We start from the raw sequence: 16149 nt of genomic DNA on the forward strand, positions 1-16149 counted from the left end.
CAGTCCAGGACGAAGGGAAGATGGGCACGTGTATCGGTAGGAAGGAGTATCGGAAGCTGAAAAATAACGATCTGTACAGTCCAAAAGCTACTCAGCTCTCATACGGAATGTAAGTACGATCAGATTTGTGTTATTTTGTAACATATTTGTCAAATTAAATATATAAATAGAGAAGCACAGCTATTGTATCACCTACAATTCTGTAACTATTCAAAGTTAGTAAATAAGATTTCATACAACCAGTGCACTATCCTTCATTATTGGGTAGTGGTACTTAGAAAAATAATGTAGGAATTTTTAAATAACTATTATTAAAGTTTTATTTAAACAAACCGGTTCTGGTATAAATAGTATTAGGGGTAATTATTCTACATAATTTACAAGACTGCCTGATGGGAACATTCCATCCGAGTGAATATGTTACACTAAAGGCGTTCTAGCAATAGGTATCGTAAAAAATCTGAAAAAAATGTTCATTTGATAGTAAAATGACAATCGGGTAACAGTAACAATGAGAACGATTATACAGTATATTACCAAGTTGCAACCGTTCGAAGTAAGTTCAGGTACACTACAGATGTCTTCACCACCTACAAAAATATATATCTTAAAACATCCGCTACACATTGGAAACATTATTAGCCACGAAATCACCTACAATGCCGAATGTATTTATAGAGAGTTCAATCATTTTTCCCGCCGTGAGTTTAGGCGGATAAAGTGATATGGCTTCCAGTAGGACGAAATTATAGGCCTCCCTCGCTGATAAATTGTACCAATGAATATTGTAGGAAACTCGTCCAATTTGACTAAACTGACAAAATATCAAACTGTTTAACAAAAGCACAGATTATAAGAAACAATAATGGCATAGTCCGACGAAGCATCATCTCGATATTATTTAAAATTAATCTCATTTACCAAAACCATGATATTTAAAATTTTTCATGTGTGATAGATAATCCTGCTCATGGAGAATTATTCATTCGTTCTTCTCATTTTACAAACGACACAGAATGAAATTCTTAACACTTTTTTTCACAGACTGATTCTGTCAAATATCTAATGTGTGCACCTAATGCATGAATATTATTTATAAATACCTGTTCGGATAGCAGCTCACCCACGTAACAATAGATTAATGCAGTGAAAGTGAAGGAGGTTAACAACATAAGATACGTGACCATCGCGATCTTGTCATTATTCTTCCACCCCTGGAAGCAGATCAGTAACAGTAAATGATATTACAGGCATAATACGCGGTTTTAACGATATACTGATCGACAATCTTTTACCAGCATGCAATAGTATTCAAGCATACACATGGACAACGTTGAGTCCGCGATCTCTGTCAAGCATATCTCGCGCAAGCCTTCGTCGACGTCCCTAGAAAACCTACCATATTCAATACAAAGGACATTATAGTACCTGATCACATAGGAAGAAAAATACATGCACATTAACAGAATAGTTTCGAATGACTGGTAACGTTTCATTAAATTCGTGCTCTTTGAAAATGTGTTTTCAAATGCAACCGGGTAACCTCGATGTACAAACCAACAGGTGTGCGTTGCACGCAACCATAGGTATAAAGGGATCCGTAAAGGACGATGCTAAAAGGGATACTGCATATTGCTTTAGCAAGTTTTACCAACTTGCATGTGACCAACGAATAACTGTCTTGCTATCAAGCGACTATGTCACGTAGAAACTCACTGTCCTACGCAGCAATCATAGAAGTTTCTCTTTAATAACATATCAGAAAACCTGATATTGACCTACACGATACAATAATCGTGTATATATCGACAACCCATTTGCAACCTTAAGACATAGATTCAATCCACTAGGTCAGTATCACCAGAAATGTTCATAATACCAGTTTTCTTTACTGAATTTCGTACCCCTTTCATAATTTCCTCTTAACCTTCTTGGACCTAACCATATTCTCATTTTGTCCAAGAGATTATAAGCTTAACACTTACATCTTCCTACCTTCTCCAATAACGCGTCAAACGTACAAATAAACCGAGAAGCACCTTCCTACATTATTATTCGTCAAAAGTTTGATTTCCACCAGCACAGTTCCAAACCTCCCCATCACCTTACCTGAGCACCTTGACGTGATCCCGAACAATGATCGCCATACGCTCGTGAAAGTTATTCTTCTCCCGACTCTCATCGATCAAGTTCTCCAGTCGTATGATCTGTATCTGGATCTGCCCGCAGATGTGCGTGACAAAGGTCGCGGCCAGACTGTACGCGGCCATCGTGGCGGTGCACATGATGATCCCCGCGAGGCAGTGAAGGAAGAACACGATCTCGTAGGTAGGACTGGACTGAACGTCGAGGAACTCGAAGCAAGGGTAAGCGAGCGATCTCGCGGTAACGTTCAGCGTGTCCATTTCGTTCGACAAGAACTGCAACAACGTGAGGTAGGATATGGCCCCTATATAAAGGAAAGCCGCGCATACGGTGATCAGGCGCCTGCTGATGCCCGCCTGCTTCAGCATGATGGCTCGGTAGTGCTGGTGTTGCACCATCCTCCAATCCCGCTCCACGTGCTGGATGCAGCGACCCAAGGTCTTGCCCTTCACTCCCAGGTAACAGTACTTCACCGTGGAGAACACACAGAAAATGGCCGGACCGAACAGCTGCACTTTGTTCGCCACGTTCTTCTCCGCGAAGAATATATTGTTGAACGACGGTATGATGACGAATAGGAAACACGATAAGCAAAGGAACAGCATCACGACCGAGGCAGCTCTCCCCAATTTGCTGACGCGGTGGTAGATCAGCGTCCACACGCCGAGCGGCTTCAGCAGCCACTGGCACATCTCCAGTGTGTATTTCAAATCGTCCTCATGATTGTAGTTTTTCGTGTAGCTCTTCTCTACGCTGGCTATTCGATCGTACATGGTGACCATATAGGCGCGCGTCGCAGACTGAACGCGCTGCTGTTCGAAGCTGGCATTGGTGTCGTCAGAACGCAAGCGCGCACAAAGTAACATTGGATAGGTCGACTGCAACGGTTTGCGTCTGGCGTCGTGTAGAGGGAAGCGATCGGATTTTTTCTGGCGAATCGCGTGTTCACGATTTGAATCGGGCTGTAAAGGGGGAGATCAATAATAAATAAGTACGTTCGTTCTTTCCAGAGACTCGAGTTTGCATTGGGAGTCCAGGACGAAGGGAAGATGGACATGTGTATCGGTAGATCTACAACTATGGTAAATCGAGCTTGTGCATGACGGCTGAAGGTGCATGCTGAAATTACAAATTGTTATTAGGTGGAGGGGACAGTTTGTTTAGATTGTCTTTTGTCCTTTGGTTTATTTGTGTAAACCGAATTGTATCACCCGCGATTGTGTGACTGATTAAGGTTAGTAAAGAAGATTTGATACAACTAGTACACTATCCTTTATTATTGGTTAGTAGTACTTTTCGGAGACATTACGCATGCACGCACGTATACAATGAATATCACCATTCCTTACAAAAATTATGAACGAAGATCGAAATGACTTTTATTAAAGTTTTATGTAAACAAACCGGTGCTTTTACGAATGGTATTTATGAGCTATTTTTGTAGTCAAAAATTCTAATTCAGGAATGTTGCGTCCTTCTACATAATTTACAAAGCTGCCTGGTGGCAACATTCCATCCGAGTAAATACGTTCCACTAAGCAATAGTTCTAGCAATAGTTATCGTAGAAAATCTGGAAAAATATACATTTGATCGTGAAATGACAATCAGGTGACAGTAACAATGAGAACGATTATACAGTATATTACCAAGCAACCGTTCGAAGTAAGTTCAAGTACACTACAGATGTCTTCACCACCTGAAAGACAACATAAAATCAGCTACAAGTTGGAAAAATGAAATTTCAAAAAAACAAAAAACAACCATGAAATTACCTACAGTGCCGAACGTGTTCATAGAGAGTTCAATAATTTTTCCAGCGGTGAGTTTAGGCGGATAAAGTGATATAGCTTCTAGTAGGACGAAATTATAGGCCTCCCTCGCAGATAAATTGTACCAATGAATGTTGTAGGAAACTCGGCCGATTTGACTACACTGATAAAACATTAAAATGTTTAACAAAATACAGATTCTAAGAAACAATAATGGTATAGTCTGACCGAAGCATCATCTCGACATTATTTGAAATGAACCACATTTACGAAAACCATAAGAATATCAATTTTTATTACGTGATAGAAAAATTAGCCATTCATTCATTCTTTTTAAGTGATAAATACCTGTTCGGATAGGAGTTCACCGACGTAACAATAAATGAATATACTGAAAGTGAAGGAGGTCAACAACATAAAATACGTGGCTATCGCAACCGTGTCATTATTCTTCCACCCCTAGAAGCAGAGCAGTAACAGTAAATGATGTTACAAGTACAATATGCGGTTTTAATGATATACTGATGGACAATCTTTTACCGCCATGCAATAGTATTCAAGCATACACATGGACAACGTTGAGTCTGCTATCTCTGTCAAGCATATTTCGCGCAACCCTTCGTCGACGTTCTTGGAAAACCTAGAATATTCAATACAAAGGACATGATAGTACCTGATGACATAGAAAGCCGAATACATACACATTAACAGAATGGTTTTGAATGACTGGCAACGTTTCATTAAATTCGTCGTCTTAGCCTTTCTGGATCTAATCATGCTTTTATTTTGTCCAAGACAATATAAGTGTAACATTTACATAGAAAGGGTTATTGCAAATCTAAATCTTCCTGCATTCTCCACTAAGCACAGCTGAACTACCCCTTTTCATTAACCTTCTTACCTTACGATTTATCAATAGTTCGATTTCCACCAGCACACTACATCCAAACCACCACACACCTTACCTGAGCACCTTGACGTGATCCCGAACAATGATCGCCATACGCTCGTGAAAGTTATTCTTCTCCCGACTTTCGTCGATCAAGTTCTCCAATCGTATGATCTGTATCTGGATCTGCCCGCAGATATGCATGACGAAGGTCGCGGCCAGACTGTACGCTGCCGACGTGGCGGTGTACATCATCATCGCTGAAATGCAGTGGAGAACGAAGATGATCTCGTACGCGGGAGTGGACTGCGGGTCGAGGAACTCGAAGGCAGGATAAGCGAGCGGTCGCACGGTAACGTTCAGCTTGACCGTCTTTTTCGACAGGAACTGCAACACCGTGTGATAGGACATGCCCCCGGTGTAAAGGAAAACCACGCATACGACGATCAGGCGTCTGCTGATGCTCGCTTGTTTCAGCATGATGGCTCGGTAATCCTGGTGCTGCACCATCCTCCAATCCTGCTCCACGTGCTCGATGCATTGACCCAAGATCTTGCCCCTAGCTCCCAGATAACAGTATTTCACAGTGGAGAACACGCAGAAAACGGCCGGACCGAACACCTTCACTTTATTTGCCACATTCTTCTCAACGAAGAATATATTGTTGAACGACGGTATGATGACGAATAGGAAACACGAGAAGCAAAGGAACAGCATCACGATCGAGGCAGCTCTCCCCAATTTGCTGACGCGATGGTAGATCAGAGTCCACACGCCGAGCGGCTTCAGCAGCCACTGGCACATCTCCAGTGTGTATTTCAGATCGTCCTCATGATTGTAGTTTTTCGGGTAGCTCGTCTTTACGCTGGATGTTCGATCGTACATGGTGACCATATAGATGCGCGTCGCAGACTGAACGCGCCGATGTTCGAAGCTGGCATTGGTATTGTCAGAACGCAAGCGCACGTAAGGTAGCATTGTATTGGCCGGCGGGGAGGGTTTGCGTCTGGTGTTGTGTAGAGGGAAGCGATAAAACTTTCTTTGACGAATCGCGTGTTCACGCTATAAATCGGGCTCTAAAGGGGGAGGTCAATAATAGATAAGTACGTTCGTTCTTTCTAGGGGCTCGAGTTTGCGTCGGGAGTCCAGGACGAAGGGAAGATAGACATGCGTATCTGTAGATTTACAACTACGGTAAATCAAGCTTGGGTAAGACAGATGAAGGTGCATGCTGAAATTACAAATGGTTATTATCAAGAGGAGGGCACAGTTTGTTTAGATTGTTTTTTGTCCTGTGCTTTACTTGTGCTAACCAAATTGTATCAACCGCAATTGTGTGACTGGTCAAGGTTAGTAAAGATTTCATAGAGCTAGTACATTATCCTTTATTATTCGTTAGTAGTACTTTTTGTTTCCATTCCTTAGAGAAAAAATGTACGAATTTTGAAACTTTTATTAAAGTTTTATTTAAACAAACCGGTTCTTTTATGAATAGTATTTTCGAGCTGTTGTCCTGATCAAACATTCTAATTCAGGCATAGTTCTTCCTTCTACCTAATTTACAAACCTGCTTGGTGGAAACATTCCATCCGAGTGAATATGTTCCACTAAAGGCGTTCTGTCAATAAGTATCGTAGAAAATCTGAAAAAATATTCATTTGATCGTAACATGGCAATCAGATAACAGTAACAATGAGAATGATTATACAGTATATTACTAAGTAACCGTTCGAAGTAAGTTCAAGTACACCACAGATGTCTTCACCACCTGAAAGACAACATACCTTTAAAAATCCGCTGCACATTGGAAATATGTAATTTAAAAAAAAACATGAAAAACATCAATGAAATCACCTACAATGCCGAACGTGTTCATAGAGAGTTCAATAATTTTTCCAGCGGTTAGTTTAGGCGGATAAAGTGATATGGCATCCAGTAGGACGAAATTATAGGCCTCCCTCGCTGATAAATTGTACCAATGAATATTGTAGGAAACTCGGCCAATTTGACTGCACTAATAAAACATTAAAACATTCAACAAAAGTACACATTCTAAGAAACAATAATGGTATAGTCTGACGAAGCATCATCTCGGTATTATTTGAAATTAATCTCATTTACCAAAACCATGATACTTTAAATTTTTAACTTGGGATATGTAAACTTACTATCGGAGAACTATCCATTCATTTTTTCATTTCACAAACGACACAGAATGAAATTCTCGACACTTTTTTTCAGAAACTGATTCCGGTAAATATGTAATGAGTGCACCTAATGGATGGATATTGTTGATAAATACCTGTTCGGACAGGAGCTCACCGACGTAACAATAAATGAATAGAATGAAAGTGAAGGAGGTCAACAACATAAAATACGTGGCTATCGCAACCGTGTCGTTATTCTGCCACTCCTGAAAGCAGAGCAGTAACAGTAAATGATATTACAAGTATAACATGCGGTTCTAATGATATACTGATGGACAATCTTTTACCGTCATGCAATAGTATTCAAGCAGACTCATGGACAACGTTGAGTCCGCGATCTCTGTCAAGCATATCTCGCGCAAACCTTCGTCGACGTTCTTAGAAAACCTAGAATATTCGATACAAAAGACATGATAGTACCAGATTACATAGAAATCAAAATACATACACATTAACAGAATGATTTTAAATGACTGGCAACGTCTCATTAAATTCGTTGTCTTTAAAAATGTGTTTCCAAATGGAACCAGGTAACCTCGGTGTACAAACCCAACCGGCGTGCACTGCACGCAATCACAGGTATAAAGGGGTCCGTAAAGGACGATGCTGGAAGGGATACTGCATATTGCATTAGCACAAGAGTTTTAAGCATTCATAAATTCAGTCCACCAGGTCAGTATCCCCGAAATGTTCAAAATACCATTTTTCTTTACTCATTTCCGTACCCCTTTCATCATTTCCTTTCAGCCTTTCTGGATCTACCCATGATTTCATTTTGTCCAGGACAATATAAGTTTAACATTTACATAGAAAGGGTTGTTACCGATCTACATCTTCCTACCTTCTCCAATAAGCACAGCTGAACTGTCCTTTTTCCATAACCTTCTTACATTACGATTTACCAAAGTTTGGTTTCCACCAGCACACCACTTCCAAGCCACCCCATCACTTTACCTGAGCACCTTGACGTGATCCCGAACAATGATCGCCATACGCTCGTGAAAGTTATTCCTCCCCCGACTTTCGTCGATCAAGTTCTCCAATCGTATGATCTGTATCTGGATCTGCCCGCAGATATGCATGACGAAGGTCGCGGCCAGACTGTACGCTGCCGACGTGGCGGTGTACATCATCATCGCTGAAATGCAGTGGAGAACGAAGATGATCTCGTACGCGGGAGTGGACTGAGGGTCGAGGAACTCGAAGGCAGGATAAGCGAGCGGTCTCACGGTAACGTTCTGCTTGACCGTCTTTTTCGACAGGAACTGCAACACCGTGTGATAGGACATGCCACCGGTGTAAAGGAAAACCACGCATACGACGATCAGGCGTCTACTGATGCCCGCCTGTTTCAGCATGATGGCTCGGTAGTCCTGGTGTTGCACCATCCTCCAATCCTGCTCCACGTGCTCGATGCATTGACCCAAGATCTTGCCCCTCGCTCCCAGATAACAGTATTTTACCGTGGAGAACACGCAGAAACCGGCGGGACCGAACAGCTTCACTTTATTCGCCACGTTCTTCTCCACGAAGAAAATATTGTTGAACGACGGTACGATGACGAATAGGAAACACGAGGAGCAAAGGAACAGCATCACGATCGAGGCAACTCGCCCCAGTTTGCTAACGCGCCGGTAAATCAGGGTCCACACGCCGAGCGGCTTCAGCAGCCACTGGCACATCTCCAGTGTGTATTTCAGATCGTCCTCATGATTGTAGTTTTTCGGGTAGCTCCCCTCTACGCTGGCTGTTCGATCGTACATGGTGACCATATAGGCGCACGTCGCAGACTGAACGCGCCGCTATTCGAAGCTGGCATTGGTATCGTCAGAACGCAAGCGCGCACAAAGTAACATTGAATTTTTTTTGACAAATCGCGTGTTTGCGCTGTGAATCGAGTTTCAAAGGGGGAGACCAATAATGCACGAGGAATAATAGATATGGGTTTCCATTCTCTCGTAAGGTGGAAGTTATTGAAGTTGCTGTATTGTAGACAGTCGGGGACGAGAGGACGAATAGAAAAGGGTAAATGGTTGGTTTGTTGCTACGATTAATCAAGCTTGAGTGTCTGAAAGAGGTAATTTATTAATAGAAATTACGGGTTAGTGCTGTTAATTAGATGGAAGAGATTTTTCGGTTCCTTTTTCCTTTTTGTTTGCTTGTATAGTTGTATAGGAAGAATGTAATTCTGACGAAGTGGTGAAAGGCGTGAACTATTGTTAGTAAATGTTGATGATAACTGAAGAATTTATAGAAGTTTATGAACAAGAGTCCTGTGACCCTCCGTTCAGAATAAATTAAAAATCACGCGGTCTATAGGCTCTGAGAATACTAAATGATCAAGCGGGGGATGTTACAGCGACAAGGGGTTAGACAAAGTTTACGGCGGGTTATAGACTGTTTTTTTCCTGAATGCAAGAGTTGGCGAAAACTTCTTTGAAGTACTGTTCTATGCTGGTATTCATTTTTGAAACTGTCTGACAGTCTGTTGGCGGGACTATTGTCTTTTTCTTGGAACGCGAGTTATAGTGGTGAGCACTTGTTTTTCACGTTTGCTTTCAATCTTTTTGTAATTATAGCCTTAGTATTTAGATTAGTATTCAATTCTGCTACTATTTTATTTCTGTACTTTTGGAAAATCACGATATGTGTTTGGCAATAAGTTTCTCGTTATCAAAAATTCTTAATATGTGTATACTTACATTCTACTAATGTCTAGTAATTTTTCAAATGCCTATTCTTATTCCCTGTCCTGTACTTGTTCAGGTATATATATACATATTATATAATCTATTAAATTGAACCTCGATTGTTGCAGAAAAACCATTCTTCAAAATATATTTATTTCCAGATTAAACGAATGGTACATTTATTTATGTAGTGAGCGTACGAAGCAAGCTCAAGTAAGCCAGAGCCGATTTTAGCACCTGAAATGTATTCAACCTCAATCAACGAACGAAGAAGAAACCGTAGAATAACGCGATGCCTACTTACGCTGCAAAAACTGGCCAACGACAGCTCAGCGAGCTTTCCAGCAGTCAATTTTATGGAACTGTTGGATATGGCGAATATCAGTATCAAACCGAGAGCGTCCTTTCCAGGTAAACGGTACCAGTCGATCATGTAAGCTGCCAAGCCGAGTTTTATGCACTGAAAAAAAGACATTGATATTTCATGTACCACCTCAGGCGAGATTAACACTGGAACTACCGAACATTCGATACAATTACTTCGTAATTCTGATAAAAATTGTAAGGATACATATTTTTTCATTTTCACTGACATTCCTTAAACCGTTTAAAAATTATTAACTTTGAGAACGGCCTTAGGCATTTAACTCTTTTATGCTTTCAGAAATTACAGAATAGAAATATGAAAACCGATCATTTTAACTACGGTAGTTCCAGTGTTAACTGCTACTACACTGAAGCATATACCTCTTCGGAGAGAATTTCGCCGATGTAGCACAGTATAAAAATATTGAATGTAAACGATATTAATAACGTGCAATAGGTCAGTGTCCCGATAGCATCGCTTTGCTCCCATTCCTAGAAGACTGACGTAGTTTCAAGGTTAATACGATTGAACGTAATGTTAGTGGCGAAGGAGTTTCCAGTAAAGTGGAACATTTTGATCATTCATTCGAGACACATTAATATCCACAGAAATATATACAAATATACGTATAAACATATTGCTGTTTTAGCAATGAATTATGATAGCATTTTCAAAATTTCTCACTTTATTGTACCACTCTCAGCATAACTCATAATCTCACCGTCAGCAAATAATACCCTAAGAAGCATATGTTCAGCGTGCATCCAATGAGTTCCACGAAGCACACCTCGTTCAGAAGTTCTTCAACCTGCTGTATAAAACTAAAAATTCCTCAAGTTTGTCTGTCTGCGCTGCACGGAGGAAATCAGCTTATTCAAACGATCGCACCAGCTTCGCGTGTATACCCATTAACCACAATCATCTCTACTCCATCCCACAAAGCACCCTTCAATCTTCCACCAGAGCATCAACGCTGCCACAATAATCTCACGGCGGCAACCGCGAACTCAACGAGCAACCCCAGACATCCCAACATCATCATTTCCACGTTAGCAAAAAGAATTCCAAAATTTACCGTAGTATCTTCAAATGATGCTCAACGATATCCCCTAAACTTTCCTCCCTGATCTTCGCGTTAACCTTCTCCAGCGAGTTGTTCACGAATCGGTCGAGCTTCGCCGTCAGGATCTTGAACTGGCCGCAGGCGTGGGTGACGAACACCGCAGCCAGACTGCAGGCGCCGACGGTGACGGAGTATATGACGAACCCAGCCAAGCACTGCATCAGTTGCACGATCTCGAACGACGGGCTGGTCCTAGGATCGAGGAGGCCGCGGTAGATCGGGAAAGCTTGGGACCTAACCGTCTCGTTGTCGATGATCTCCGTCCTCTTAGAAGCTAATGGCATCACGGTGGTATAGAAAAACCCCCCGGAGTACATGAACGCGGCGCAGAACACAGCCAGCGATCTGCCGAACTTCGCGCTCTCGATCATGATCTCTTTGCTCTCGTTCATTATCCCCGCGGCGCATTGCGCCCAGTCGGACCTGATGGTCCATATGCAGCTGCTGATCTTGCCGCTGCGAGACACGAGGATGTAGTACTTGACGGCGGCCATCACGCAGAAGCTGAGCGGGCCGATCATCTTGATCTTAGCGTCCAGGTCGCCGGTTTTATCGAGGATGGTGCACAGCGCGCACGGGACGAGGAGAAATCCTATTAGAAAGGTACTGATTAAAGCCAGCGTCACCGTGCTGAGTTTCTCCACGATGCCGAGGCATAAAGAAATCGGCCAGACACCGATCGGCCTCATCAGCCAACGGTTTATCTGGACGCTGTACATCCAATCGATCTCCTCCAGCTCAGTCATGTCCGCTGGTGCAATCATTGCGCTGGTTGCACGCACAACTGACAGACGAACCCTGAATAATGCGTTACATTGATTGACGAACCGTCGGGGTCGCGCATGTGCTCACCACTTTGACCCTCGATCATTGTGGCATGATGAATTAAAGTTTGCCACCGCGCGATGCTCGATGCAAAGGTCGTGCCTTTGAAACTTTAATCGCAATTCCGAGAACTTGTATTTTTTTCTGTTCGTCGGTTGTATTTTTTTCGCGATCGCGTGAGAGGGGACATCGAGTAGAATCGTATCGCTGGAACTGGATAGGGTAAACGCGGGTCGGGCTCTTGGGACCTGTTCATTCGTTTGTGAAGAGCTCGAGGTATAGAAGGTAGGTAGGAAAAGAATGGATTGCGTGAATGTTCTGGTTCGGATGATATTCATTTTGTGAAGTGGAAAAGAATTTTTTTGCGTGCCATTTTGTGCTAATTTCGAAATATTCTTGTTCTCTTTTGGGGTCTCTATTGGAGGGCTTTAGAAAATCAGACAGAGGAAATTCTGTTTACGTGTTAGTATAATTTTACCTATCTTCCCTTGTTTTTGTAGGATAAAAAATATTGCGATTCTGTGGTTTGACAATTACGTAATTATACGTAATAGGTATTGTAGGAATTTTTGTTCTGATTATCTACGAAGAAATCCCCTGGTAGTTTTACGGAGTGCATTTTATTACAGAATAAACTAATTATTAGAGATATATTCTCTTCGTTACAACTCTCTCTGTCCCTCTCTAAAACGCATATCCAAGGGTATTCGCATAGTTGGATGACATAGCATTTGAATATTGTAGATTTAGAATTGTCAAAATTCACAACCATATGAAATCTGTTGAGAAGATTTGTAAACAGAACTTACTTACCTCCATGCAAGAATAAAGTAAAACAGCATGTTCGTGTATAATGCTTTAAAGAATGTATTCCACGTGGAACTACATTAGTACGTTGGTACAATAGCACCTGTTAATGTATATGGTATATTAGTACCAACTAATGTACACCGGCATATTAGTACATTAGTACATTAGTAGGTACATCGGTATATCGGTACATTAGTACATTAGTACAGCGATACATTGGTAATTCTATTTCAGGATCTACGTAAATTTATCCGGAAGTCTGCACACGTGGTACCAACAACGATTTAACGCGAGTTCGCGTGTTACGTGGTTTGCCGCAACAAATTCAAGTACGCGAAGGAAGATTTCATTACCTGAAACGATACGGATTCATCGAGAACAGTGATCGCCGCCGTTCGATTCCGACGCGAAGTTCAATTCAGAGATACTCACTTGGCCGAACGTGTAAATGGACATGTGAACCATTTTGCCGGCGGTGATTTTCATCATCACGGTCGACCTCGAGATGATCATTAACAGGTCGTGGCTGTATTTATAAGGTAAGCAATGCCAGTCTGTCATGTACACCGTCTCGCCGACTTTCTTGCACTGTTGGGAATGCACTCGGTGAATCTCTTGGTCTTACTCGATTGCGCCAGAGCGTGCCTTCGTTACCTGTTCCGTCAGTATTTCACCGATATAACAGAGTACGAATATGTTGAACGTCATCGAACACAGTATCATGAAGTAGGTGGCCAGATTTTGAAAATCGTGATCGCTCCATTCCTAAAAGAACAACACTCTCATCTTTTCAAGCAGTCGACAGAGAATACACAAGTTGTCGATACGATACAGTTATGAATAGCTTCTTCTAAGATAATTCTTTGTAGATTTCTCTCGTGTTGTTATACATGTAAAATTAATGAAAAATGCAGCTTTGGTTCTAACACGGTTCCTCCGTGTGTGAAACAAAGGGATTTAAATAGTAGACTTTCGTAATCAGTCGCGAACGTGATCCGCGCGAACTTCGCGTCGGTGATTTCAATGCGTGGTAAGGTAGTGACGCTCGACGCCTCGAGTAAGTACGACAGTTATGTATATATCTAGAGAAGTTATGAAATAAATGTATATAAACCGTTCTTTTCATAAATATTTCGATTCTGTTTAAACCTGAAAGTCATGTTATAGCTGTAATTAGACAAAACGTTCACCGCCATATCGGTTTTTGGTTAGAGATTATCCCATTAAGATATTATTCTTCGACGCTACTTCTTAAAAATGAAAATAACATAAAAATTCATCTTCCATACTAAAGACTGTAATATATTAATACAAATATCAACATTATTCAAATTCTTATAATCTGTACGAGGTAACAAATGTTCAATGATTACGTACCTAAAATGATGTACGTACATTTCGCTAGGAATCTAGATCGCGGGCACGTTAACAGATTCGCCTGGCAAAAACGTTAATTATCATCTATTTCGTGTGCTTGTAATATCATTCGCGTACCGTAAGTATATAATATCCAAGGAAGCATACACCGATGGTACAGTGGAACAATTCCGAGAAACATATCCGGCTCATCATGTCGTCGATATACGATATGAGACTGCAATTAATAAAATATCATCTGCAAGATCACCTGTTTATTCAAATCAAATCGATCTGACAAAATCCCTCTCTACCGCGCGCAGTCGATACTTTACTGTTCGCCTCTTTCGACCTAAATCGCGCGACAAAGAACGCAAGTGAAACGAAGTGCGATGAAATGAGATGCGCGTACCATAGAAATCTCGCATTAGTCGAGCCAGCTTGTGGCTCAAAAGTGAGAAAGAGAAAGAACACTATAAAACAAGTAAATGGTAACGGACACGATGATCTCGATTACAAGAACGAACCCATTACCTTAGAGCCCTCATGTGGCTCGCCACGGCCATTCTAATCTCGCTGACGTAGATCCTGGTGTTTCTCTCTTCGTACCTATTCACCAACTCGGTGATGTTTATCATTACGATGTCCAGCTGGCCGTAAGCGTGCGCCGCGAAGACCGCGGCCAGGCTGAACGCTCCGACGGCGCTGGAGTTGACGATAAACCCAGACAGAAATTGCGACGCGAGCACGAGCTCGTTCGTGGGGCTGGTGTCTGTGTTCAGTACCTTCTTGTAGAACACGCAGGGCAATATGTGCACGACCCTGGTCCCATTCTCGGACTCCACGAGCTCCGTGGACAGCGCGGTGACCAAACAGTAGCCGAGCACGCCGCCCTGCATGAACGCTGCGCAGAAGATGCACACGTATCGGCCGAGCCTCGCGTTCTTCAGCATCATCTCTTGATACTTCACCCTAGACACGATCTGCCAGTCGACCTGCGGGTGGTGAACTTGTAGATTAACCCTCCGACGTTGGTCCCAGGGAGAAAGATGGGATATTTAGTAATGAAACATGTCTGAAGGAAACTAATGGATAATACTGATTAAACTTTCGTTTCCGCTGCAACTGATGAAGTAGATACACTAAGAAAAATCACGAACGTTTCGTCAACTTTTCGAAACTTTCATGTTTCGAAATTGTTGTTTCTAAAATATCATGTGTCAAATTGCGTTCTGCGACTATAGAAAGAAATCATGGAAACCAGCGAGTTAAACACGAGCGTCGCGACGCGCACTAAACACGAGAGTAGCAAAGAACATGTTAAATGGAATATTACTCGTCCATTATCGATCTCCGACATTTAAAGTAAACGTAGACACAAAGTGTTAACGACAAAGTAGTGCGATTAAGCACGGTTGTGAAAGAAATCATGAAACAAAGGGTTAATCTACGAGTTGACCTGCAGGTGTTCCACGCAGCGGCGTATCTGCTTGCTGCGCACCAGCAGCGTCGTGTAATTGATACCGCCGACCAGCCAATGGCTCAGCGGTCCCAGCCCTCTCAGCTTCTTCTGAGTGTCCTCGTCCTCGAGGACAATGTGCATTATGCACGGGATCACGGTGAAAGATATGGCGAAGTAACTGATCACGATCAACACTATCGACACGATATGCTCGAGCCTGGAGCTAGACGACGACGCCGGCCAGGCACCGATCGGTTTCAGGTACCATCTGTTCAACTGTAGACTGTAATCGCTCGGATTGTCCAACTCGATCGTGGTTTTCTCGAACGTCATGGTCGCTCATCAAAGACCAGCCAGCAACTGAGTCGCGTGTTTTAAAAAACTGACGAGTCGATGAACCGTGTAGCTCAACGCTTGCGCGGTGATTTCGGGAACCGCCGCGGCTGTTCGCCGATCGATTCGCGTAGTCAGTGCAACTTGTTGCAGCGGACGGTGCTAACATGTT

General features: G+C 42.3%; 5 protein-coding genes and 1 long non-coding RNA gene across 13 annotated transcripts; 1 reads left to right on the plus strand and 5 right to left on the minus strand.

Moving 5' to 3' along the window:
• Positions 1-306: 306 nt before the first annotated feature.
• Positions 307-3113, minus strand: LOC116428003 (odorant receptor 13a-like). 2 transcript variants are annotated; one of them, XM_076368659.1, is made up of 7 exons: positions 2475-3113; positions 2110-2420; positions 1296-1395; positions 1104-1214; positions 659-814; positions 538-590; positions 307-460 (listed from the first exon to the last, which is right to left on the minus strand). In XM_076368659.1, coding segments are annotated over exons 1-7 (1269 nt in total). In that variant the 5' UTR covers positions 3012-3113; the 3' UTR covers positions 307-459. The 2 variants fall into 2 exon arrangements, with proteins under 2 accessions (XP_076224774.1, XP_031834881.2); XM_031979021.2 differs by having other exon boundaries at positions 308-460; positions 2110-3113.
• A 316-nt stretch (positions 3114-3429) lies between these two features.
• LOC116428002 (odorant receptor 13a-like) lies at positions 3430-5905 on the minus strand. Of its 2 annotated transcripts, none has more exons than XM_076368651.1 (6): positions 4881-5905; positions 4456-4555; positions 4264-4374; positions 3919-4078; positions 3793-3842; positions 3430-3716 (listed from the first exon to the last, which is right to left on the minus strand). In XM_076368651.1, exons 1-6 carry the CDS (start codon positions 5780-5782, stop codon positions 3693-3695), a joined length of 1347 nt encoding a protein of 448 aa, XP_076224766.1. In that variant the 5' UTR covers positions 5783-5905; the 3' UTR covers positions 3430-3692. The 2 variants fall into 2 exon arrangements, with proteins under 2 accessions (XP_076224766.1, XP_031834879.2); XM_031979019.2 differs by having other exon boundaries at positions 3433-3716; positions 3923-4078.
• Positions 5906-6179: 274 nt separating this feature from the next.
• LOC116427866 (odorant receptor 13a-like) lies at positions 6180-8788 on the minus strand. 3 transcript variants are annotated; one of them, XM_076368672.1, is made up of 6 exons: positions 7966-8788; positions 7299-7398; positions 7107-7217; positions 6663-6818; positions 6523-6572; positions 6180-6446 (listed from the first exon to the last, which is right to left on the minus strand). In XM_076368672.1, coding segments are annotated over exons 1-6 (1236 nt in total). In that variant the 5' UTR covers positions 8784-8788; the 3' UTR covers positions 6180-6445. The 3 variants fall into 3 exon arrangements, with proteins under 3 accessions (XP_076224787.1, XP_076224786.1, XP_031834538.2); XM_076368671.1 differs by having other exon boundaries at positions 6659-6818; XM_031978678.2 differs by lacking the exon at positions 6180-6446 and having other exon boundaries at positions 6522-6572.
• On the plus strand, positions 7405-8437 carry LOC143174646 (uncharacterized). Its single transcript, XR_012998862.1, has 3 exons — positions 7405-7683; positions 8086-8307; positions 8367-8437. It is a non-coding gene; the product is annotated as an uncharacterized LOC143174646 (long non-coding RNA).
• A 1026-nt stretch (positions 8789-9814) lies between the features above and the next one.
• Positions 9815-11968, minus strand: LOC116428001 (odorant receptor 10-like). Of its 3 annotated transcripts, XM_031979018.2 has the most exons (5): positions 11144-11968; positions 10790-10889; positions 10449-10559; positions 10006-10161; positions 9824-9938 (listed from the first exon to the last, which is right to left on the minus strand). In XM_031979018.2, exons 1-5 carry the CDS (start codon positions 11953-11955, stop codon positions 9885-9887), a joined length of 1233 nt encoding a protein of 410 aa, XP_031834878.2. In that variant the 5' UTR covers positions 11956-11968; the 3' UTR covers positions 9824-9884. The 3 variants fall into 3 exon arrangements, with proteins under 3 accessions (XP_076224768.1, XP_031834878.2, XP_076224767.1); XM_076368653.1 differs by lacking the exon at positions 10790-10889 and having other exon boundaries at positions 9815-9938; positions 10449-10567; XM_076368652.1 differs by having other exon boundaries at positions 9853-10161.
• A 1076-nt stretch (positions 11969-13044) lies between these two features.
• LOC116428000 (odorant receptor 4-like) lies at positions 13045-16080 on the minus strand. Of its 2 annotated transcripts, XM_031979017.2 has the most exons (6): positions 15642-16080; positions 14717-15177; positions 14321-14420; positions 13481-13591; positions 13259-13414; positions 13045-13179 (listed from the first exon to the last, which is right to left on the minus strand). In XM_031979017.2, exons 1-6 carry the CDS (start codon positions 15975-15977, stop codon positions 13129-13131), a joined length of 1215 nt encoding a protein of 404 aa, XP_031834877.1. In that variant the 5' UTR covers positions 15978-16080; the 3' UTR covers positions 13045-13128. The 2 variants fall into 2 exon arrangements, with proteins under 2 accessions (XP_031834877.1, XP_076224802.1); XM_076368687.1 differs by lacking the exon at positions 13045-13179 and having other exon boundaries at positions 13196-13414.
• Between the last annotated feature and the right edge of the window lie 69 nt (positions 16081-16149).

The sequence above is a fragment of the Nomia melanderi genome, chromosome 6, assembly GCF_051020985.1.
Source record: "Nomia melanderi isolate GNS246 chromosome 6, iyNomMela1, whole genome shotgun sequence".
In the NCBI taxonomy this organism is placed as follows: Eukaryota; Metazoa; Arthropoda; class Insecta; order Hymenoptera; family Halictidae; genus Nomia; species Nomia melanderi.

What these genes read in the sequence shown, in the direction of transcription:
- LOC116428003 (XM_031979021.2), bottom strand. Translation starts at nt 3,011, where the DNA reads ATGTTACTTTGTGCGCGCTTGCGTTCTGACGACACCAATGCCAGCTTC. An exon ending in GATCACGTCAAGGTGCTCAG is followed by an intron (nt 1,396 to 2,109) that starts GTAAGGTGATGG and finishes TGAATATGGTAG; the next exon opens with GTTTTCTAGGGACGTCGACG. An exon ending in GTGAGCTGCTATCCGAACAG is followed by an intron (nt 815 to 1,103) that starts GTATTTATAAAT and finishes ATATTTTGTCAG; the next exon opens with TTTAGTCAAATTGGACGAGT.
- LOC116428002 (XM_076368651.1), bottom strand. Translation starts at nt 5,782, where the DNA reads ATGCTACCTTACGTGCGCTTGCGTTCTGACAATACCAATGCCAGCTTC. An exon ending in TTGAATACTATTGCATGGCG is followed by an intron (nt 4,375 to 4,455) that starts GTAAAAGATTGT and finishes CTCTGCTTCTAG; the next exon opens with GGGTGGAAGAATAATGACAC. An exon ending in TTACTTCGAACGGTTGCTTG is followed by an intron (nt 3,717 to 3,792) that starts GTAATATACTGT and finishes ATATTTTTCCAG; the next exon opens with ATTTTCTACGATAACTATTG.
- LOC116427866 (XM_076368671.1), bottom strand. Translation starts at nt 8,783, where the DNA reads ATGGTCACCATGTACGATCGAACAGCCAGCGTAGAGGGGAGCTACCCG. An exon ending in GTGAGCTCCTGTCCGAACAG is followed by an intron (nt 6,819 to 7,106) that starts GTATTTATCAAC and finishes ATGTTTTATTAG; the next exon opens with TGCAGTCAAATTGGCCGAGT. An exon ending in GAACACGTTCGGCATTGTAG is followed by an intron (nt 6,573 to 6,658) that starts GTGATTTCATTG and finishes GTTGTCTTTCAG; the next exon opens with GTGGTGAAGACATCTGTGGT.
- LOC116428001 (XM_076368652.1), bottom strand. Translation starts at nt 11,955, where the DNA reads ATGATTGCACCAGCGGACATGACTGAGCTGGAGGAGATCGATTGGATG. An exon ending in CATCATTTGAAGATACTACG is followed by an intron (nt 10,890 to 11,143) that starts GTAAATTTTGGA and finishes AGGAATTTTTAG; the next exon opens with TTTTATACAGCAGGTTGAAG. An exon ending in TAGGGTATTATTTGCTGACG is followed by an intron (nt 10,560 to 10,789) that starts GTGAGATTATGA and finishes TCAGTCTTCTAG; the next exon opens with GAATGGGAGCAAAGCGATGC.
- LOC116428000 (XM_076368687.1), bottom strand. Translation starts at nt 15,977, where the DNA reads ATGACGTTCGAGAAAACCACGATCGAGTTGGACAATCCGAGCGATTAC. An exon ending in GCTGCGTGGAACACCTGCAG is followed by an intron (nt 15,178 to 15,641) that starts GTCAACTCGTAG and finishes CACCACCCGCAG; the next exon opens with GTCGACTGGCAGATCGTGTC. An exon ending in TTGGATATTATATACTTACG is followed by an intron (nt 13,592 to 14,320) that starts GTACGCGAATGA and finishes TTGTTCTTTTAG; the next exon opens with GAATGGAGCGATCACGATTT.